A 23,367-nucleotide genomic window follows, 5' to 3' on the forward strand; every position below is an offset into this window, starting at 1 on the left:
CGTTTGAATTCAGAGAACGTGCCCACCAGTGGTAGAATCCAGACACCTGCAGATGGGTATGAAGGAGCTATGACACTGAGCACTAGATGAAAGTTAAAGATGGAAACATGCTTTCAATAAAAGAACATTCTGGAATCTTGCTATGCCATAGAATCGATAATCCAAAAGGTAGCCCAAACTTTAATTTCCAGATGGCACCTTTTAACCACATAGATAACATCCAGCAATTGGCATCTAAGGATATACAAGTTAGGAAAAAGTTATATGGAAAAGGGAGAGCTTTAAAAGCAATTAAAACAGCATTCTATTATTATTATTAATAATTTTTTTTTTTTTTGAGATGGAGCCTTGCTCTGTCACCCAGGTTGGAGTGCAGTGGCATGATCTCGGCTCAGTGCAAGCTCTGCCTCCTGGGTTCACGCCATTCTCCTGCCTCAGCCTCCCGAGTAGCTGGGACTACAGGCAACCTCCACCACACCTGGCTAATTTTTTTGTATTTTTAGTAGAGACAGAGTTTCACTGTGTTAGCCAAGATGGTCTCGATCTCCTGACCTCTGATCCGCCCGCCTCGGCCTCCCCAAAGTGATAGGATTCCAGGCGTAAGCAACCGTGCCTGGCTGCATACTATTATTTTAATAAGTAGAAGGGCTTATACTTCTTAATATACTTAATAATAAGGCTTTTAATACAATTGTGTACGTAAATACAAAAGTTATTGATAGGGCTTTCAGGAAATAGGTGATTCATGTAAATTTTCTTCTCCCTTTAGTAGACATTTAAGTAGCAGTAATTCCATGAGAGCAGGGACTTTGGGTAACATTCTGTATCACTAGCTTCTAGTCTGACACATAGTAGGCACTTAACACACATTTGTGTAAAAGTGGATGAGCATGTTATGAGTGGAATTTGCACACTGGACCTGTGTTTCAGCAGATCAATAGAGTAACATAACAAATAGTTCCAAATTTTATCCTTGGACCAAGTAATTCCAATTTTAGGAATATATGTCAAGAATAAAATATGCCCAAACCATAGCTTTACATTGAAGTGTGAATCTTGAGGAGCCACCTGTAGGGGAAAGCTGCATTTGACAGATTTGATGATTTTTTTTTTAGGGGGGAGAAGGAGTGTCGCTCTGTCACCCAGCCTGGAGTGCAGTGTCACAATCTCAGCGAACTCCACCACTGCCTCCCAGGTTCAAGCAATTCTCCTGCCTCTGCCTCCCAAGTAGCTGGGACTACAGGCGCATGCTGCCACGCCCAGCTCATTTTTTGTATTTCAGTAGAGATGGGGTTTCACCATGTTGCCCAGGTTGGTCTCAAACTCCTGAGCTCAGGCAGTCCATCTGCCTCGGCCTCCCAAAGTGCTAGGGTTAGCGCCGTGAGCCATTGCGCCTGGCCTGATTTTTTTTTTTTTTTTTTTTAAGAGAAAAACCCTATCACCCCAACTGCGTGTGTTCTTCTACTTTGTTAAACTTTTAGTTACATTTATAGTATTAGCTGTCAATGGTTTCAGTTTTGTTTACCAGAAAAGAGGAGTAAGATCCTAATAACGGCTTGTCAGTGCCTTCCTGTTTTGTAGCCACACTACCCAGCATAGGTGCTTTCTGGAGATTTGGTAGAGTTCAGTAGCTCCTTCCTGATTCTGCACTTTCGGTGCTGGTAGAGCTATTTAAAATTCTTGGCATCAGCCAGGCTCAGTAGCTTATGCCTTTAATCCCAGAACTTTGGGAGGCCGAAGTGGGCAGATCACCTAAGGTCAGGAGTTTGAGATCAGCCTGGCCAACATAGTGAAACCCCATGTCTACTAAAAATACAAAAATTAGCCAGGTGTGGTGGTGCTCACTTGCAGTCCCAGCTACTGGGGAGGCTGAGGCAGGAGAATCACTTGAGCCTGGGAGGTGGAGGTTGCAGTGAGCCGAGATCACGCCACTGCACTCCAGCCTGGGCAACAGAGTGAGACACTGTCTCAAAAAAAAAAAAAAAAAAAAAATCTTGGCATCAAGGTTGTTCTTTCTTCTCCTTCTTTTCTGTTTGAAAAGCCTTGAGTTGGAATTTGGTGTCACGGATGAATTGATGGAACACTGTGACCACACTCTCTTCCAACTGCTTTGATTTATTACACATTTGGTCTGAGCCAGAAGTAGCTAATCAGAGGGGCTGCCTGTGCACGGCAAGGAACCCAGAGACTGCACGCCACTTTCTGCTTTTCCTGTCACCGACTTTAAGATGCTTCAGGTAGAGCTCACGTTTCTAGTGGTAGTGATGCCAGTTTTTATTCAGGAAAGAAAGTCCAAAAAAACAAAAGTAAATTTCTAAAGAATTCACATTATGCATTGCAAACAATAGTTTCAAAACAGAATCCTCAGGAAAATACTACTTTCTTTGTTTCTTTTTTCCACCCAAGCTGGAGAACTGGGGTGTGCTCATACCTCACTATAACCCCCCATTCCTGGGCTCAAGCTGTCTTCACAGGTAGCAGGGATTACAGGTGCGAGCCACCACGCCCTGCAAATACTGCTTGCTGATATAAGCAAGGCTGGTGTTTGTATGAATTTCTTCCTACATGTTAAAATTTCTGTGGGGATACAGCCAATATCGTACTGAATGGGCAAAAACTGGAAGCATTCCCTTTGAAAACTGGCACAAGACAAGGATGCCCTCGCTCACTCCTATTCAACATAGTGTTGGAAGTTCTGGCCGGGGCAATCAGGCAAGAGAAATAAATAAAGGGTATTCGATTATGAAAAGAAGAAGTCAAATTGTCCCTGTTTGCAGATGACATGATTGTATATTTAGAAAACCCCATCATCTCAGCCCAAGGTCTCCTTAAGCTGATAAGCAACTTCAGCAAAGTCTCAGGATACAAAATCAATGTGCAAAGATCACAAGCATTCCTATACACCAACAACAGACGAACAGCCAAATCATGAGTGAACTTCCATTCACAGTTGCTACAAAGAGAATAAAATACCTAGGAATCCAACTTACAGAGGATATGAAGAACCTCTTCAAGGAGAACTACAAACCCCTGCTCAACGAAATAAAAGAGGACACAAACAAATGGAAGAACATTCCATGCTCATGGATAGGAAGAATCAATATCATGAAAATGGCCATACTGTCCAAGGTAATTTATAGATTCAGTGCCATCTGCATCAAGCTTCCAATGACTTTCTTCACAGAATTGGGAAAAACTGCTTTAAAGTTCATGTGAAACCAAAAGGAGCCCGCATTGCCAAGACAATGCTAAGCAAAAAGAACAAAGCTGGAGGCATCATGCTACCTGACTTCAAACTATACTACCAGGCTACAGTAACCAAAACAGCATGGTACTGGTACCAAAACAGAGAGATAGACCAACGGAACAGAACAGAGGCCTCAGAAATAACACCACACATCTACAACCATCTGATCTTTGACAAACCTGACAAAAACAAGAAATGGGGAAAGGATTCCCTATTTAATAAATGGTGCTGGGAAAACTGGCTAGCCATATGTAGAAAGCTGAAACTGGATCCTTTCCTTATACCTTATACAAAAATTAATTGAAGATGGATTAAAGACTTAAATGTTAGACCTAAAACCATAAAAACCCTAGAAGAAAACCTAGGCAATACCATTCAGGACATAAGCATCGGCAAGGACTTCATGACTAAAACACCAATAGCCATGGTAACAAAAGCTAAAATAGACAAATGGGATCTAATTAAACTAAAGGGCTTCTGCACAGCAAAAGAAACTACCATCAGAGTGAACATGCAACCTACAGAATGGGAGAAAATTTTTGCAATCTACCCATCTGGCAAAGGGCTAATATCCAAAATCTACAAAGAACTTAAACAAATTTTCAAGAAAAAATCAAACAACCCCATCAAAAAGTGGGCAAAGGATATGAACAGATACTTCTCAAAGGAAGACATTTATGCAGCCAACAGACACATGAAAAAATGCTCATTATTACTGGTCATCAGAGAAATGCAAATCAAAACCACAATGAGATACCATTTCACAGCAGTGGCGATCATTAAAAAGTCAGGAAACAACAGATGCTGGAGAGGATGTGGAGAAATAGGAATGCTTTTACACTGTTGGTGGGAGTGTAAACTAGTTCAACCATTGTGGAAGACAGTGTGGCGATTCCTCCAGGATCCAGAACTAGAAATACTGTTTGACCCAGCGATCCCATTACTGGGTATATTCCCAAAGGATTATAAATCATGCTACTATAAAGACACATTTACACGTATGTTTACTGCAGCACTGTTCACAATAGCAAAGACTTGGAACCAACCCAAATGTCCATCAATGACAGACTGGATTAAGAAAATGTGGCACATATACACCATGGAATACTATGCAGCCATAAAAAGGATGGGTTCATGTCCTTTGCAGGGACATGGATGCCGCTGGAAACCAACATTCTGAGCAAACTATCACAAGGACAGAAAACCAAACACTGCATGTTCTTACTCATAGGTGGGAATTGAACAATGAGAACACTTGGACACAGGGCGGGGAGCATCACGTGCCGGGGCCTGTCGTGGGGTGGGGGGGTTGGAGGAGGGATAGCATTAAAAGAGATACCTAATGTAAATGACGAGTTAATGGGTGTAGCAAACCAACATGGCACATGTATGCCTATGTAACCTGTGTGTTGTGCACATGTACCCTAAAACTTAAAGTACAATAAGTAAACCGTTAAAAAATAGTTAATACAATGTAAAAAATATTTCTGTGGGGATAAATTTCTAAAACTTGCTTATTAACAACAAGGGGAATGTTTAAAAGCCAGACATTTTAGTATATCTTTTAGGATTTTTTTTTTTTTTTTTTTTTTTTTTTTCCAGACAGGGTCTCACTCTGTTGCTGGAGTGCAGTGATGTGATCTCGGCTCACTGCAACCTTTGTCTCCCAGGCTCAAGGAATCCTCTCGTCTCAGCCTCTTGAGCAGCTGGGACTACACATGTGTACCACCACGCTTGGCTGATTTCTAAAATTTTTTTGTAGTGATGAGTTCTCACTATATTGCCCAGGCTGGCCTCAAATTTCAGGGCTCACATGATCCTCCGCAGCCTCCCAGAGTGCTGGGATTATAACTGTGAGCCACCATGCTTGGCCAATTTTACCTTTGTAATGGTCATGTTCATAGCTCATCAGCTAGTAAGTTTGCACTATTCACTTGTCTTGGATAGTGGTAATTGTTGGAATATTACATTTTGAGATCCATCCTTAGTTCCTTTTCATGTTTCTCCCTTTTTGAGAGTGGTTTAAGAAAATTCTAATTGAAGATCTCACTTGTTCTTCCCACTTGTTCTTCTTTGAGTTCCTTTTTTGAGTTCCTTCTTTGAGTTCCTTCATTTACTAGAAATTTCTGCTTGCAAACAGAATTGTGTATTTTACATTTTTGCCCTATATTTTTGGCAAGCTTTGTGGGACTAACATGATTTTTCCCCCTTGTTTCTCTGTTACCTTATCCCCTTTATGGCACATATGTTCATTTGTTGATTTTTTTAGACTTGTATTCTTGTTCGTTTGCTCATTCTTGCATGCATATATTTACGCATTATTCTTATTTCCCTCCTTACTAAATGCACATTTACTAACTGCCTACTGTGTGCCAGGCACCGCACCAGTCACGGGAGTAGTAATAAACACTGGGCCCTGACAGTTTCAGTGCTTTACCGAAGGTGTGTACATACAGAAATCAGGTTGGCTTCGTGTGGAGCAAGGTGGCATGGAGCCCCAACAAAGATAAGATCACTATACACCTCAAACTACTGAACATATAATGTGTAACACCCCTTGAAGAAGTAAAAAAACCAGAAAACCAAAAAACGTTTTGCATCAGTGAACAAAAACCTAGACACGATCAGTGATGCACAAACATCCCCAGAGCAAGATCATTTTGGCACATCGGAGAGGGAACTTGCCTTGACACCTGGTGGCCACTTGGTTTTATGTGAAGTTTGGAATCGGTAGAATGTAGGGTTTGTATCGATCTGCCTTGCCGTACCTTGACCCCGTTGGTGGGGAGCACATTTGTTTGCACATCATTTTCAGGACTGAACTTTGAGTCTCCCCTCTAATTGTATGCCTGATTTTCTGTAATATGTATGCTGTGACAAGAAGCCACAGCTGCTCCGTTAGTCTCAAAGGACGTGACCTGAAAAAGAATAAAAATCACAGTTTGCACATATTTGCTCTCATTTTTAACAGGAAGGCTAAACAAAAAATTTAAAAATTCGAATTACTCTGTATGTCATTTGCCCATTGAAATCACAGCTCAGTAGAATAGTGTTTTTCAAAACTAAAAATAAAACCTAAAGAGATGAGAAGGCCAGTTGGATGCGTTATTTTTTTTTTGTATGCAGACACATATTTCATGTCCATTGGGTTGAACAGGAGAGGGAAGAGGCAGAGAAACAGATAATTTAAAATTTACATTGCAGTGTGAGACAGGTGTATTCAAGGGACATTATGAACGTCCTAATTAGTCTAATATTATTTTATAGTTTTCAGCTAAGCTCATAGTGTGCACAAAAACAAAACAGACTCACAAGCCAACAATGGGGAGAGCAATAAAAGCAAGAAATCTGCTGGATACTTAAAGAAATGATCTTGGCATTGGTGGGAAAATGTTTTGTTACACTGACATAGATTAAAATACTAGCATTATTTGAATAATGTGGTTTTAGAGTTTTTGAATTTAATTTATGTGTCATTTAAAGTCTTTGTAGTACAGCAGTCAAAAAGATGCCCATTTTTATGATTTTGTTAATAGATTTTTCGTGTTTGTATTTAGAAATTTGGAAGATGTTCAAAATATTAAATGATAATTTTCTGAAAGGTATATTTTCAACTATATAAAAATTAAAATAATATTTGTAAAATATCTGTAAGAAGTACATCTCACCTGAGTTATATCAAAATATATAAGAATCCCAGGCCGGGCGTGGTGGCTCACACCTGTAATCCCAGCACTTTGGGAGGCCGAGGCGGGTGGATCATTAGGTCAAGAAATTGAGACCATCCTGGCCAGCATGGTGAAACCCCATCTCTACTAAAAATACAAAAATTAGCTGGGTGTGGTGGCGCGTGCCTGTAGTCCTAGCTACTTGGGAGGCTGAAGCAGGAGAATCGCTTGAACCCAGGGAGTTGGAGGTTGTAGTGAGCTGAGATCACGCCACTGCACTCCAGTCTGGTGACAGAGCGAGACTCCATCTCAAAAAAAAAAAAAAAAAAGAATTCCAAAAGTATTTTCCATAGGCAATTTAAAATTAATATTAATCACATTGAATATAAATATAAATATTAAATATATTGAATATAAAACATTAACATTAATAATTTGGAACAACAAATTAACAGTCACTCTTAAAACAATGTATTGACTAAATATTAATATTGACATCTTTGCAGTTGTAAAGTTTCATCCAGGAATGTTCCACTTTTCCATTTATACCTTTGTCCTTACCTTTGATTACTCCCTTGCTCAAATTTTATGCTCTAGTAACAGCACATTGCTTGCAGATCCCACAGTACCTGCATTTTCTCCTTTCTGATTTTGGCTCTTCCTTTAATTATGGTCTCCTTCTGGCTTTTTGCCTGGTCAGCTCTTTGTTTTCCTTTGGATCAGGTATTCACCTCTTCTAGGAAGCCTCACTGACTCTGCCCCAACCTGGATTCACTATGCTCCCCTTCCCCCTGCCACACACACACAATGGTCCCATAAGACTTTGTGTCTCTCATTGTATGTTCTGTAACTGCTTATTTATGTGATCCTTAACTCATTAGGGTATGGCATTAATCTATTTAATTTTATGTTTTCAGCACTTAATACAGTATCTGGCTCTTAACAGATTTTTGTTAAATGAATAATCAAGGATCTTTCTGTGTAGTTTTGTGTTTTTCTTCATATAGGTCTCACCCATTCTTAAGGTTTTGTTGCTGGCATGGAGGGGTTACTTTTTTCTACTTAAAATTATCTGCTTGTTTATTGGTAGTATGTAGGAAAGTTATTGATCTAGTTCTTCTTTCTCTTCTGTTCTCCCTGGGGGTGAACTAGGTGTGGTTGCACAATTGCTGATGGAGTTGGTGGGCTTTCAACTTCAGGCACCGGACCTGGAAGCTTTGATTATTTGTATGGTGGTTTTCACCAGCCAAGTTAACTAACAGTCAACATTTTAGGTGTCAGACAAGTTATTAGTGAGACACATATAAGCTTCTTAGTGGACCATATCTTTTCTAAGTAAATTAGCACCACGAGCATATCATTGTGTGTATAAAACAATAAAGGGAGAGAGTGTGACCCCCTCTAAGTCCTTGAGGAAAGAATTCAGATTTCCTTTAAATTTCGTTTTTTCTGTTTCATGCAGTCTTCTCTTGTCTTGTTCAACTCAGAGTCTGTCTGAGAATAAGGAAAACATGAGTGTGTCTTCTATATTTATGTTATTAACACACCATAGTGTTTGGCAAATAGTTGTGTTAAAATGTGTGAAAAATGAAAATTAATAAATTAAATACAATCATTACTTCCAAAGTCTTTCCCATTTTCCCCTAGAAAGGTAGTAAACAATATTTATTTTGGTAAAAGCTGTTACATTCTGCTGGAAACTAGAATTTTACTGGATAATTACCCTATGTTAGAATCGAAAAAAATGTTGAAAGGCACATTGTCTAAAATTCCAATTTGAGAAGTTTGAATGTTACAAGTAGCTTTCAGAATGATGGGAGACAACTCATGCTTTAGTGAGCACAGTGCCTCCCCTAGAAGCAGACCCTTATTAACCAGCTATTTCTCAAGTAGGATGGTCCCATAACTTGTCACAGAGAGCCTTTGCTTCCTAACCCTATATTCATTCTCCCTTTTTCTCTGTGGTAATAGAACCTCTGATTTTCATCTGGTCCCATGGCCACCCAAAAAAAATTATCTTACATACTTTGTGGTTTGATAGAACTATGATATATTTCTTATACTTATGATACAGCTCTGTCCAAAAGAGAAATGAGTGGAAATATTCTGTTGTAGTTTCTAGAAAATCTTAATAGGTAGACTCTGCATGCCTTCTGCCCCTTTTTCTTTAATTATTTTTCTATCTTTCTGTCTGGAATTTTGATGGGATAACAGGAGCTCTGGTTCTCATATTGGACCATGGCAAGAAGGACCTCCCCAGGCATGGCAGAGCAATGGGAGGAGCCTGGGCCAACTATACCAGCCTTTGACTGCTGGACTCTGTACTTCATTTAGTTGACAAATGTTTTAGTCCATTCTCACACTGCTGTAAGGACATACCCAAGACTGGGTAATTTATAAAGGAAAGAGGTTTAATTGACTCACAGTTCTGCAGAGGCCTCAGGAAACTTACAGTCACGGCGGAAGGGGAAGTAGACATGTTCTTCTTCATAAGGTGGCAGGAGAGAGAAGAATGAGAGCTGAGTGAAGGGGGAAGCCCCTTATAAAACCATCAAATCTCCTTTGGGAGGCTGAGGTGGGCGGATCACGAGGTCAGGAGATTGAGACCATCCTGGCCAGCACGGTGAAACTCTATCTCTACTAAAAATACAAAAAAATTAGCCGAGTGTGGTGGCACACGCCTGTAGTCCCAGCTATTCAGGAGGCTGAGGCAGGAGACTCGCTTGAACCTGGGAGGCGGAGGTTGCGGTGAACTGAGATCGCGTCACTGCACTCCAGTCTGGGTGACAGAGCAAGACTCTGTCTCAAAACAAACAAAAAACCACCAAATCTTGTCACAACTTACTATCACGAGAATAGTATGGGGGAGACTGCCCCCATGATTCAATTATCTCCCACTGGGTCCCTCTCATGACACCTGGGGATTACGGGAACTACAATTTAAGATGAGATTTGGGTGGGGACAGGGCCAAACCATATCAACAGAGATAGAATCTTTTATCTTGTTTGGCCCATGATATACAGGTACAGGTCTTTGTTACATGCAGCCAGACCTTATCCTGACACACTATACTACAGATCAGTTCTAAGATCTTACGACTTCATTGTCCATCCAAAGATTGATCTTTGTATTCTTATTTATTCAGCCTTGTCAATTCATCTACTCTCATCTTGGAGTTCTGTGTCAGGGTTTGATGCTGGCCTTATTCTGAAGATTGATCTGAGAATTTTTACAGGCTTAACGAAATAGTCACCAACTGTTTTGGGGAAAACAGCTGTATTCTAAATTCCAGAATGTCATCATCCTTTTCTCATAAAGCCTAGAATCCCTTTAAGGTACCTTAGTGTATTTGGCATTTCCTTCAACATAATCCATGCAGATGGGGAAGCAGCTTTTTAATGGCATTGGGAAGATAGGCACATCCTATTATGTAGTGCTCAGTGTGGATGTTCGATGCTCAGGGGCTTTTTGGGCCCTACACTTGGTGAGAAAGCTAATTATAAGTCACTGTTGAGCAGGAGGAGAGATTTTATTATTATTATTATACTTTTAAGTTCTAGGGTACATGTGCATAACGTGCTAGTTTGTTACATATGTATACTTGTGCCATGTTGGTGTGCTGCACCCATCAACTCGTCAGCACCCATCAACTTGTCATTTACATCAGGTATAACTCCCAATGCAATCCCCATAATAGGCCCCGGTGTGTGATGTTCCGCTTCCTGAGTCCAGGTGATCTCATTGTTCAGTTCCCACCTATGAGTGAGAACATGTGGTGTTTGGTTTTCTGTTCTTGCGATAGTTTGCTAAGAATGATGGTTTCCAGCTGCATCCATGTCCCTACAGAGGACACAAACTCATCCTTTTTTATGGCTGCATAGTATTCCATGGTGTATATGTGCCACATTTTCTTAATCCAGTCTGTCACTGATGGACATTTGGGTTGATTCCTAGTCTTTGCTATTGTGAATAGTGCTGCAATGAACATACGTATGCATGTGTCTTTACAGCAGCGTGATTTATAATCCTTTGGGTATATACCCAGTAATGGGATGGCTGGGTCATATGGTACTTCTAGTTCTAGATCCTTGAGGAATCGCCATACTGTTTTCCATAATGGTTGAACTAGTTTACAGTCCCACCAACAGTGTAAAAGTGTTCCTATTTCTCCACATCCTCTCCAGCACTTGTTGTTTCCTGACTTTTTAATAATTGCCATTCTCACTGGCATGAGATGGTATCTCATTGTGGTTTTGATTTGCATTTCTTTGATGGCCAGTGATGACGAGCATTTTTTTATGTGTCTGTTGGCTGTATGCATGTCTTCTTTTGAGAAATGTCTGTTCATATCCTTTGCCCACTTTTTGATGGGGTGGTTTGTTTTTTTCTTGTAAATTTGTTTGAGTCTTTGTAGGTTCTGGATATTAGCCCTTTGTCAGATGAGTATATTGCAAACATTTTCTCCCATTCTGTAGGTTGCCTGTTCACTCTGATGGTAGTTTCTTTTGCTGTGCAGAAGCTCTTTAGTTTAATTAGATCCCGTTTGTCAATTTTGGCTTTTGTTGCCGTTTTGCTTTTGGTGTTTTAGACATGAAGTCCTTGCCCATGCCTATGTCCTGAATGGTATTACCTAGGTTTTCTTATAGAGTTTTTATGGTATTAGGTCTAACATTTAAGTCTCTAATCCATCTTGAATTAATTTTCCTGTAAGGAGTAAGGAAAGGATCCAGTTTCAGCTTTCTACTTATGGCTAGCCAATTTTCCCAGCACCATTTATTAAATAGGGACTCCTTTCCCCATTTCTTGTTTTTCTCAGGTTTGTCAAAGATCAGATGGTTGTAGATGTGTGGTATTATTTCTGAGGCCTCTGTTCTGTTCCATTGGTCTATATCTCTGTTTTGGTACTAGTACCATGCTGTTTTGGTTACTATAGCCTTGTAGTATAGTTTGACGTCAGGTAGCGTGATGCCTGCAGCTTTGGTCTTTTGACTTAGGATTGTCTTGGCAATGTGGGCTCTTTTTTGGTTCCATATGAACTTTAAAGCAGTTTTTTCCAATTCTGCAAAGAAACTCATTGGTAGCTTGATGGGGATGGCATTAAATCTATAAATTACCTTGGGCAGTATGGCCATTTTCACGATATTGATTCTTCCTATCCATGAGCATGGTATATTCTTCCATTTGTTTGTGTCCTCTTTTATTTGACTACTGGGTACAAAACGAAATGAAGGCAGAAATAAAGATGTTTTTTGAAACCAATGAGAACAAAGATACAACATACCAGAATCTCTGGGACACATTTAAAGCAGTGTGTAGAGGGAAATTTATAGCACTAAATGCCCATAAGAGAAAGCTGGAAAGATCTAAAATTGACACTTTAACATCACAATTAAAAGAACCAGAGAAGCAAGAGCAAACACATTCAAAAGCTAGCAGAAGGCAAGATATAACTAAGATCAGAGCAGTACTGAAGGAGATAGAGACACAAAAAAACCCTCCAAAAAAAGTCAATGAATCCAGGAGTTGGTTTTTTGAAAATATCAACAAAATTGATAGACCGCTAGCAAGACTAATGAAGAAAAGAGAGAAGAATCAAATAGACGCAATAAAAAATGATAAAGGGGATATCACCACTGACCCCACAGAAATACAAACTACCATCAGAGAATACTATAAACACCTCTACGCAAATAAGCTAGAAAATCTAGAAGAAATGAATAATTTCCTGGACACTTACACTCTCCCAAGACTAAACCAGGAAGAAGTTGAATCCCTGAATAGGAGGAGAGATTTTTATTATTTCCTCTTGTTCTTTTAGCTCAGCCTAACTTTAAAATAATCAGTGTAGTGGCTTGCATAGTCTTTCTCACAAAGACAAAGTGTGGTAGGTGTCGCTTGTTTTAGGGTAAATATTGAGGTTAAGGACGTGACATCTGCATCTACAAAAGCTGAATCATGGAAGCTAGAAATTGGAAGTGGTGAGGAATTTTTATGTCCTGTAGGCTGAGCTGTGGATTTTCCCTGGATTGATCTGTGTCAGCGTGGAGACTTAGGATCCACCTGGACCCTCCAAATGTGTCGTCTTTCATAGATGAGATTAGAGAAGTTCAGAGAAATGAAAGAGGACATTTTGTTTTTTTGTAGCAGCCATTGTGGTGACTTATTGGGCATTCTCTCCTCCTCTGTGAAGACTGGGGTCTTCTCAGCCTTTGTCGGCCTGTAAAGTTCATTTGTGGTTTTTCAGTAACTTGGTGTCCTGGTTGAGGACATGTTCTGCAGGGGCTGTGGGACAAATAAAGGAAGATGATCATGAGGAACAAGAGCCAGGAAAATGGAGCTTAAAATGAAGTACTTATCCAGAATTGGTGACACATTCCTCTGCTTTCTAGAGTTGGTTTCCCAAAGGAGACACCACAAAGATCCAGGTCAATTATATGATTTAAAAGATCCAAAGAGCCAGGATGAATGGGTTATGGGAATTGCTACTATCAAATTATCAGAGTTGGGTGTTAGACTTGGGAAGATTTTCCATCTTTGATATTCACTCTTCACATATGCCTGATCCATATTGTTGATTCTGAAAGTCTTTGCCTGAGTAAAGATTGTTCCTTGTAAACATCCCTGAATTCTCACTGGGCAGCTTTATGTTAAGTACTTTGGCTTGACTGAAAGCTTTTTTTTGTTGATGCTGCTGAAAGGATAAGCTTAAAACTGGCAGCTGTATTATCTATGACTAGATAGTAAGCTTTTCGAAAGCATATTAGTACTGAGGAATTCTAGCAACTTTAGTGTCCACTTTGCCACTGACCATAAGACATGTGTCAGACCAGCTTGGGAAGTTAGGCAGTGTGAAAATCCTGGATGTTATAAACACAGTGATAGAATTGGTGTGTCACCTTTATTTCACTAATACTATCTTTATTAGAATACTTAGAGTTCTGTAAGACAGACTTTTTTTTTTTTTTTTTTTTTGAGACGGAGTCTTGCTCTGTCGCCCAGGCTGGAGTGCAGTGGCCGGATCTCAGCTCACTGCAAGCTCCGCCTCCCGGGTTTACGCGATTCTCCTGCCTCAGCCTCCCGAGTGGCTGGGACTACAGGCGCCCGCCATCACGCCCGGCTAGTTTTTTGTATTTTTAGTAGAGACGGGGTTTCACCGTGTTAGCCAGGATGGTCTCGATCTCCTGACCTCATGATCCGCCCGCCTCAGCCTCCCAAAGTGCTGGGATTACAGGCTTGAGCCACCGCGCCCGGCCCCAAGACAGACTATTTTTAAAAATACTCTAGGCATAATTTTAGGAAGTTCCTGAGGTGATTTCCTAAAAAGAGGAATTCTTTATTTCTTAGTTTGGACTTCCATATCTTCAAACATGTCAACAAATAAAATATTAGTATGTCAAGTATCATAAAATATTTACTGAGTGTTGCTTTTGTTCTGGGGAACTCAAGACAGCTAAGAGGCCTAGCAGAAACAGTGGAAAGAAGAGCTTTATTACTTAATAATTTATTATTATAAATGCTCTCTGGCCTCGGTGGCATGTACCTGTATTTCTAGCTACTTGGGAGGGGAGGCTGAGGTGGGAGGATCCCTTGAGCCCAGGAGTTTGAGAAAAATCGATGCCAGGTTGTCTTTTGGAGAAGCAAAGTTAAAAAATAAAATAACAAATGCTGTGAGCCAAGAGTCTTGGTGTCCAGCCATTAAATGGCGGTGTGGTCTTGGTTAGAACACTGAACCTTCCTAGAGCTAAGGTTCTTCACAGCTCTGTAAAGGGAGGGTTAGAATGAATGATGTCTGCAGTTCCAACTTTTGAAGTCTCTGAATATTTTGTCTCAAATACATTCTGAGAAGGTCCCTACCCTCAAGAAAATTCAGCTTTTCTCTAGATTTTCTTCCATTTTGTTTAGTTCCAAAAGGAAAACTCCTTGTTGTTTACAAAGGATGATTTGACTGGAAAACGTGTTGTGCCAAAAGGAAAAGTCTCCTTCAATCCCACAACCTGAGAGACAGTCATTTTAAAAATAGGTATTAATTATTTGGACTAATTTCTATGCATGAATTAGTATTTTTTGTGATATATATATAAAAAGATATATAAGAGTGTGTGTGTGTGTGTGTGTGTGTATATATGTATCATTCATACTATACTGAAGCCTTGCTTTTCTCATGTAGCAGTTGAGATAATGGGTATCTTTCTGTGTCCATACATACAGACCTACCAAATGGAGTGCCACTGATTGAATGTTGTGGTTCACCAAAACACATTTTGGCCAAATGATCAATATTTGGCTAAAGTTAAAGCTAAATATCATTGTTGTAAAATGGACTACTGGGATACGAGAAAAAAACGGAAATTAAAGAATATATTAAAATTTTAGTAGCCAGATGTAGACAAATGGGCATACTGATTTCTGACTACTGTGAGCTATTTGATTCTTCCTATAGTCACCATACAGTACACTACACCTTTGCAATGCTAAAGTTGCTAGCTTTTAACTGAGGTGTCTAGAGGAACAAGATGTTGTTTGGCTGGCTCTGCCAGAATAGAGTACTGATGATGGTAATGTTGTTCCTCCGCAACTACGCTTGTCTTCTCAAATAGTAACTGACTAGGTAAAGACTTTCTCTCCTTATCAACCCCTACCCTTGGAGATTTGTTTGATGGTCATGAGTTTCATGAAGCAATCCTAGAAACTGAAGCATTGTATACTGCTTGAAACATTCTTTTTGAATGTTTGCAGAAGCATATGTAAGATTGCTATCTCTTATATTTATTTCTAATGTTCTTCTTTTTTTTTTTGGGGACGGGGTCTTGGATCTTGTTCTGCCATTCAGGCTGGAGTGTAGTGGCACGGTCTCAGCTCCACTGTTGCCCCAAACTCCTGGGCTCAAGCGATCTCCCACCTCAGCCTCCAGAGTAGCTGAGGCTATAGGCGCGGGCCACCATGCCTGGGTAATTTTTTTTTTTTTTTTTTTTTTAATAGAGATGAGTTCTCATTTTGTTGCCCAGGCTTATCTTGAATTCCTGGCCTCAACTGATCCTCCCACCTCAGCCTCCCAAAGTGCCGAGATTACAGGCTTAAGCCACTGTACATCCAGCCTTATTTCTATTTTTTTTATAGCATTTTTGCTTCTTCACACGATTATTTGATTTAAAAATCTCTTATTAATTTTGGCTCTAGAAATGTGGCAATAGAGGAATGTAATTGACTTTCAAAATACAACAGAATTGTCTCAATATCTCCTGTGTCTCAGCTTTGATTGCAAGCATGCCAACTTCACCATTGTTGCTGGAATAGGGTGAGATGAGGCTTTTTATCACGTAAGGAAAATGTGAACTCTTCATGTACATCAGTTTTGCTACCTCCTTCCCCCTTTTAAATAGATTCCAGTAAATGCCTTCATCATAAGCAGTCATTGAATTTGTGGGCCTAATATTTTGGTATTCTTATCTACAAAGTAGTAGAATATTATGGGATTTTTATTGTTTTTTAAGCAGGCTATGTAATAGTCACCAGCTGCTCTTCGATCTTGTTTGAGGATATCGTATAAGTACACAACAAGTCTGTTCTCCAATCTTCTGTAAGTCATACAATTAGTCTTTAATTGAAGAAGAGGGAGGACACTGCTTTGAGCTTCCTAGTTCTTTCTAGTGCCATTCTTTTCACTATGCTCCAATTAATTCAGGACACACAGCTGTTGAATCTTATGAGTCCTAAGACACATGTCTCCATGTTTGTTCCCTTGTCAACTACAGTCGGCTGTTACTGTTCTGTTCTGGTTTTCTTCTACACTTCTTAGTCAGATTCACCATGTCTTTAGCATGTGAGAGACCAGGAACTCTTCTGGCAGACAGATATAGCTGGAGCAGAATGGAATGTGCTGTGAATACCCCATGCTATCTTACTTAAAGTAGATTTCTAATTGTCCATGCATGTCCAAATGTCTGGTATATCAGATATAAAAGTAGCACATTTGGTAAATCACCATACTTTGTGTGTATGTAACAACGTAACACAGAAGAATTTTGGTAATGTGTTTTCCAGAAAGACTTTTAGTTCTAGGATTCATAGTTTCAACAGGTTTGTACACTTTCATCTTCAGTGCGAGAATCAGAGTGGTTGGTATTCTGTAGTAGTCATTTTACTAAGTTTATTACTTAAACTTAGCCAGGAAGACCAGTTGAGCCTCAGAGGTCATGGCTGCAGTGAGCTGTGGTTGTGCCACTGCACTCCAGTCTGGGTGACAGAGCGAGACCTTATCTAAAACCTAATAATAAAATTAGCCTCTAGGTCACATGCAGTGTCTCATACCTGTAATCCTAGGTCTTTGGGAGGTTGAGGTGGTAGGATGGTTTGAGGCCAGGAGTTTGAGACCAGCCTGGGCAATATAGCAGTACCCCATCTCTACAAAAAATAATAATTTTGCTGGGCATGGTGGTGTGCACCTGTAGTCCCAGAAACTTGGGAGGCTGAGATGGCGGAAATCACTTGAGTCTAGGAGTTTGAGGCTGCAGTAAGCTCTGATCATGCCACTGCACTCCAGCCAGGGTGACAGAGTGAGACCCCATCTCTACTAAAATAAAATAAGCCTCTATATGCTTTATCTGTAAGAATTTTTTAAAGCCTTCTTTAAATTGTGTTATATTTTGAAGTTTTATTCCTGAAAACAAAATGTGTTATATTTAGGTAACTCATTTTTCTCCAACATTTTCTTCTTTGTATTCTTTATGTGTATTTTATTTTGTGTGCATCAAAGATGACTTCATGGATGTCATTGTTTATGATGTTATACTTTTTCCTGTTCTTAAAATTTTGACATGGCAAAATTACAAAATCCGTGTCTCATGTCCCCAATATCTTAATCTCTGTGGATCTTTTTCAGTTAACTCGTTTCTTTTTTCTTTTCTCTTAGTTTTCTACTATTTTGATCTCATCTTTTGGTAGGCCTGATCATTTTTAATGAATTTTGGACATTGTAAATTAAAAATTGTAGAGATCATTGGAGGATATTGATAGTGTCATTTTCCTCCAAAAATGATTTACTTTTGCTTGTAGGCAGGATCAGAGATTGAGCTGACTCACAGCTGGACCTCAGACTTGGTGAGGGCTGGTCAATGCCTACTTTACTCCTCCTTACAGGATGCAGTTATCAGCGGGTCCTGCCTGAAAGCCTTGGTTTTCCAAGACTTCCTCATCCATTGGCCCCGAACTCCAGTTTTTGTCTACCTGGTGCTCTAAGACTGGCAGAGCTTTCTTCAGCTTTACGACCTCCTGGGTTGTTTTTTAGCCTTGCATTAGGGGGATAAGCAGCCCTAAATGTTAGCCTAACCTCCTTGTATGCTTCTCTTCTCTCCAGGAATTTGGTCCAAGTCCTCAGTGCCCTGGTAGCTCTGATATCTTCAGATAAGACTTTTGGGGTCTTTTTGGGTAGGGGTGCCTGGTTCCTCATTCTCAGCAAGAAGACTGGTAGAATAAGATAGTCATTGTTGGAATTTTACCTATATTTTTAAGTGAATATTCAGATATTAAAAATAAGTATACATAGCATACCTTATTTGCATTACTGAATCTTGTACCAATTACATATTAATCTGTGAAATCATATGATCATGTCTAATATAGAAGTTCAAGAATGTCAAAAACAACACTCAATAAAGCATTCAGCAATTTGGCCAGTTTTAAAAAAATCTACTAGATTTTAAATTCATACATCAGTGATTTACTTCATATATATTAGCAATCATATTTCACATATTCTCTCCTTTTCCTATTTTCCTACTGGGTTGCTTTATTCTAATTGATTTGTGGAAGTTTTGTATCTAATATGCAAAGAACTTCCACGTATTCTTTGCCAATAATATGTGCTACAAATATTACTTCTCAGCCTGTCATCTTTCGAGTTTGTTTATAATTCCTGTAATTCAAAAAATTTTATTTTTATGTATTAAAATTTTTTCAGCAGCCAAAATTTGCCCTCCCGTTTCTAGATAATGATAAATTCATCCCTGCTTTCTTGTTATAATTTCCTTTTTTTCTAAACATTTAAATACCTGATTCATGCAAAATATGTTTTACATCTGAGAAATGAGATATTGGGAACTAGCCTAGTTCTCACATGGCTGGTCAGTTGCTTTAACACCGTTAAAGTGATTTCTCTACAGATCTCATCTGCCACTCTTACGATATCTAAGTATCCATATACCTGGGTCTGTTTCTGGACACTCTTCTGTCCTTATTTTTTTCACCAGTGACTATCCATTTTATTTATTGAGACTTTTGAATATATTTTTATAATCAATAAGACAACTTCTTTACCCTTTTTAAAAAAGCATACCTTAGTTTCATATATTCTTAAAAATGAATTTGAGTAATTTTGACAAATGAAATCTTTTTGGGATTGAATATTGAATTTGTAGACCTCATTAGGTGAAATTGGTATCTTGATACTGTTAAGTTTTTTGTCTTCCTTTTAAAGTTTTATTTTTTAAAGTTTCTTTTAATAAATGTTTATTCCCGATTCATTCCTAGGCATTTTTTGTATGTTATTGCTATTATGAATGAGATATTTTCTTCCATTTTGTTTTATTTATTTATTTATTTATTTTGAGACAGAGTCTTGCTCTGTCACCCAGGCTGGAGTGCAGTGGTGCAATCCTGGCTCACTGCAGCCTTCGCCTCCCAGGTTCAAGCAATTCTTCTGACTCAGCATCCCAAGTAGTTGGGACCACAGGTGCCCGCTACCACCCCTGACTAATTTTTTTTTTCCCCTGAGATGGAGTCTTGCTTTGATGCCCAGGCTGGAGTGTAGTGGCACAATCTCGGCTCCTCAGCCTCCTAGGTTCAAACAGTCCTCCTGCCTCAGCCTCCAGAGTAGCTTGGGATTACAGGCATGTGCCACCATGCCTGGCTATTTTTTGTATTTTTAGTAGAGACGGGGTTTTACCATGTTGGCCAGGCTGGTCTCGAACTCCTGACCTCATGATCCACCCGCCTTGGCCTCCCACAGTGCTGAGATTACAGGGATGAGCCACCGTGCCCAGCCTAATTTTTGTATTTCTGGTAGAGACAAGGTTTCACCATGTTGGTCAGGCTGGTCTTGAACTCCTGACCTCAAGTGATCCACCTGCCAAAGTGCTGGGATTACAGGTGAGCGCCACTGCACCCGGCCTATGCCATAACTTTTGAGGGATCAAATTTATTTACCAGTGACTAAGATTAGTGATTTTATCTTTTTTTCTTGGTCCTTATGCCATTTGGTAAGATGAAATGCACTAGAAATTAATCTTACCAAATGTTAACGTTGTCATCTGTGTGTTTTGTGATTTTGGAAATGGAGTTGGAGGTATGTTCCAGTTTTATCCTTGTCTCTCCCTTTGAGTTTGAGCACTTCAGAAATGGCACTTTTGCTCTAGCAGGGAAATTCAGAGAACTGAGAGTTTCCTTTGGCTTTTGCATAATTTTTTTTCCCCTATTCCTAGGGGACTCCTTCTCACAGTTCCGGTTTGCTGAGGAGAAAGAATGGGATACTGAAGCTTCTTGTCCAAAACAGGTAAGATAAGCGCTGTCTTAAGTGTGGACTGGCTCTTCTTCAAGGCTGAAGGCTAATACCTTTTACATTCTTGTGACAGAGTCTTCATGTAGAAAGAGTAGAATTTTTATATAGTGTACTCTCAGCTAACCTTTTCAGAACATTTTCAGGGGGCTGAAATTCCACAAGTCCTTGAAGCGAGAGTACACTTTTCTACCTGGCCACCTGTGTGAATGATGCGGCACACACGGACTGGGTCTCGAGGCAGAAACTCGATAGCTGTGATTTTGACAGAGTGGATTACTTTGCCATTTGGTCTTCCTCCTTTGCCACTCTTTGACGATTCCCTTTAGAGTTGAAAATTAGTTTTCTCTCTCACTGTTTTTGGTGTTAGGTTGAGAACCCTTAACCTTATAGCTTTAAATAATACTTCTACAATTAAGAGAACAGAAGTATAAAATAAGGGCACATATTGTAGAAGTCTTTCATCAAGTCTCTAAACCCCAAATGCCTTATTTTGTGTGTATGTAATATTTTCTTCTCAAGGAGTTCTGATTATTTTCCAGGCGGGCTTCCACTAATTCTTTTCGTATGAGATGACAGATATTTTCCCCCTTTTAGGATGCACATAGGGACATAGTGGTGGCTTGTGATATGCTCCCCAACTCCAGGACTAGAGCATACTGTCTGATAAACTGATTAGCATCTGCCCCCAGCTTCAGAGAGGTGGCTGAAGCTGCAGATGTGAAGCCCATAGGCAGTGTCCTCCCTGTTCTGCTCCCAGATCAGCATATGTGCTGTGGGTGGCTTGTTTGATCTCTGGGCCGGTTTTAAGCTCACTTGTTTGGGATGGCCTCTGACTCATACAGATTACGAGGAGGAAAGTCTCTTGGAAAATGACTGCCTGGCACTTTACAAAGAGCGTGTTATATATGCCATAGAAAAAGGTGAGAATTACATTTGTCTTTGCTAAGTCTGGGTCTACGCCTGAGGTACTTGTTAGAATTCTAGGACACAGCGAAGATAGATTGTTGAGGAATATGGTAGAAGCCAAACAATTTGCATTTCATCTCCTTTTGAACCACATTGATTACCAAAGAATATTTCAAGTCGCTTCAGAGTTTCAAATAATTCTAAGCTTCGTCCTTCATCAGAACATAGAGCACTGGTTTACTAAATGTTTTTATTAAATGGAGCTTATTCAAAGTGAATGAGACAGACCCTGCCTGTTCACTGCTCTTGGCCCCTTACCTGGGCACACTGGCTGACCTGTAGTATGGTAGATGCTCAACAGATATTTACCTAATACGTGCACAAGAATACAACCTAAAATAAGGGTGCGATAAATGAATTAACAGTACTGGAAGAGATAGTTACTTTGCACTGGAAGTGATTGGAATTGGTACCGTGGGGAAAAGATCATTTGAATGGGTCTTGGTGGACAAGCGTGACTCTGGTAGGTCCTGTCTGAGGAAACAACATGAAAATGGGTAAGATCAGGAAAACGAGGTTACCCTCAGAGAAGGGTGTGGCCAGAGTGTAGTGTTCCCAGGGGAGGAGGCCTCAGTGGCAGGCGTGGGCTAGTTAGTACCAGCAGTCTCAGACCTGAGTGTGAATTCTGGATCTAAGACTTGGGTAAACTTTTTCTTTCTCTGTGGCTTCACCTGTAAAATGGAGCTAATAACAAAATATAACTCAGAGTTATAAGAAGGACTAAATTAGATAATAAATAAAAAGCCCTTGAGTGCAGTTCCTGATGCATATGAAACACTCAAAATGAGCTCTTTTATTACTCATATTATTTGTTAACAAAGTTTTGTTTAGCAAGAATATGGAAATGGTTAGATTTAACTTCAGCCGCATTGGGAAGGATGGGGAGGCATTGAACGGATGAGATGAGAGGTTAGGGGCAGGGAAACTGATAAGGAGGGTGTGGTGTTGGACGAATGGGAAAGAGCGAGAGCCCGAGGGCATGCAGCCAGTGGGCGTGGGACACAGGTTGCTCACAGACAGGACTTGAGCGGAGGATGTGGTCACTGGCCAGATGTGAGGCACAGGGACAAGAAAGATTTGCAGTGACACTATGCTTTCTAGCTTGAGTGACTAGGTGGGTGGTGGTGCCATGAATGGAACAAAATAAGAGCAGAAAGAAGTTAAGTTTGATTTTGAACAGTTCGAGTTGGAGGTAGGACGTGTCTGAAACTGAATTCATTTCCCCATCAAAACAATTTCCTGTCTGACTTAACTCCTCACTAAATTTCCTTGTTGATGTAAGAGAAAAAAACTGGATATATATAATACATACTATATATAATTATATATTATATGTTGAGTGCATATAATATATAATATATATTCAAGTGCATATATATTATATATATGTACACACACATATATATGTAATTTGTTGTTATTCCACATACTATCCCATGTCCTCAGTGTGACCAGTGATGCAAGACAATAGAGAGAGGCCGGGCGCAGTGGCTCATGCCTATAATCCCATGATTATAGGGATCATGGGAGGCCGAGGTGGGCAGATTCCCTGAGGTCAGGAGTTTGAGACCAGCCTGGCCAACATGGTGAAACCCCGCCTGTACTGAAAATACAAAAATTAGCTGGGCGTAGTGGTGCAAGTCTGTAATCGCAGCTACTTGAGAGGCTGAGGCAGGAGAATTGCTTGAACCAAGAAGGTGGACATTGCAATAAGCCGAGATCGTGCCACTGCACTCCAGCCTGGGCAACAGAGAGACTCCATCTCAAAAAAAAAAAAAAAAGGAAAAGTAGAAATACGTTTTGTCTTTGCAGTTAAAGGGAGTGGGAGTTTGACAGGGAGACATGTCCAAAATCCTCAAGGGAGTCCTGGCAGGAGAGGGACCGGGTGTCACGGCTTGGACTTGGCGTTCGTTGCTCTGTGGCGGATACACAG

The 23,367-nt window shown here is 40.0% G+C and overlaps 1 protein-coding gene and 1 long non-coding RNA gene across 3 annotated transcripts in view; one reads left to right on the forward strand and one right to left on the reverse strand.

The window, feature by feature from the left end:
* Positions 1–23,367, forward strand: part of LOC105463654 (apoptosis and caspase activation inhibitor) — a 236,116-nt gene that overhangs the window by 206,362 nt on the left and 6,387 nt on the right. For both annotated transcript variants that reach the window (XM_071067170.1, XM_011710858.3), the window contains one exon: positions 20,392–20,462. In XM_071067170.1, coding sequence (XP_070923271.1) covers positions 20,392–20,462 — 71 coding nt within the window. The remainder of the gene's footprint in view (positions 1–20,391; positions 20,463–23,367) is intronic.
* Positions 2,118–10,147, reverse strand: LOC105463651 (uncharacterized). The gene is made up of 4 exons (XR_011606206.1): positions 10,013–10,147; positions 9,368–9,555; positions 5,933–6,165; positions 2,118–2,252 (listed from the first exon to the last, which is right to left on the reverse strand). It is a non-coding gene; the product is annotated as an uncharacterized lncRNA (long non-coding RNA).

This window comes from Macaca nemestrina, chromosome 7 (assembly GCF_043159975.1).
Source record: "Macaca nemestrina isolate mMacNem1 chromosome 7, mMacNem.hap1, whole genome shotgun sequence".
Taxonomy (NCBI): domain Eukaryota; kingdom Metazoa; phylum Chordata; class Mammalia; order Primates; family Cercopithecidae; genus Macaca; species Macaca nemestrina.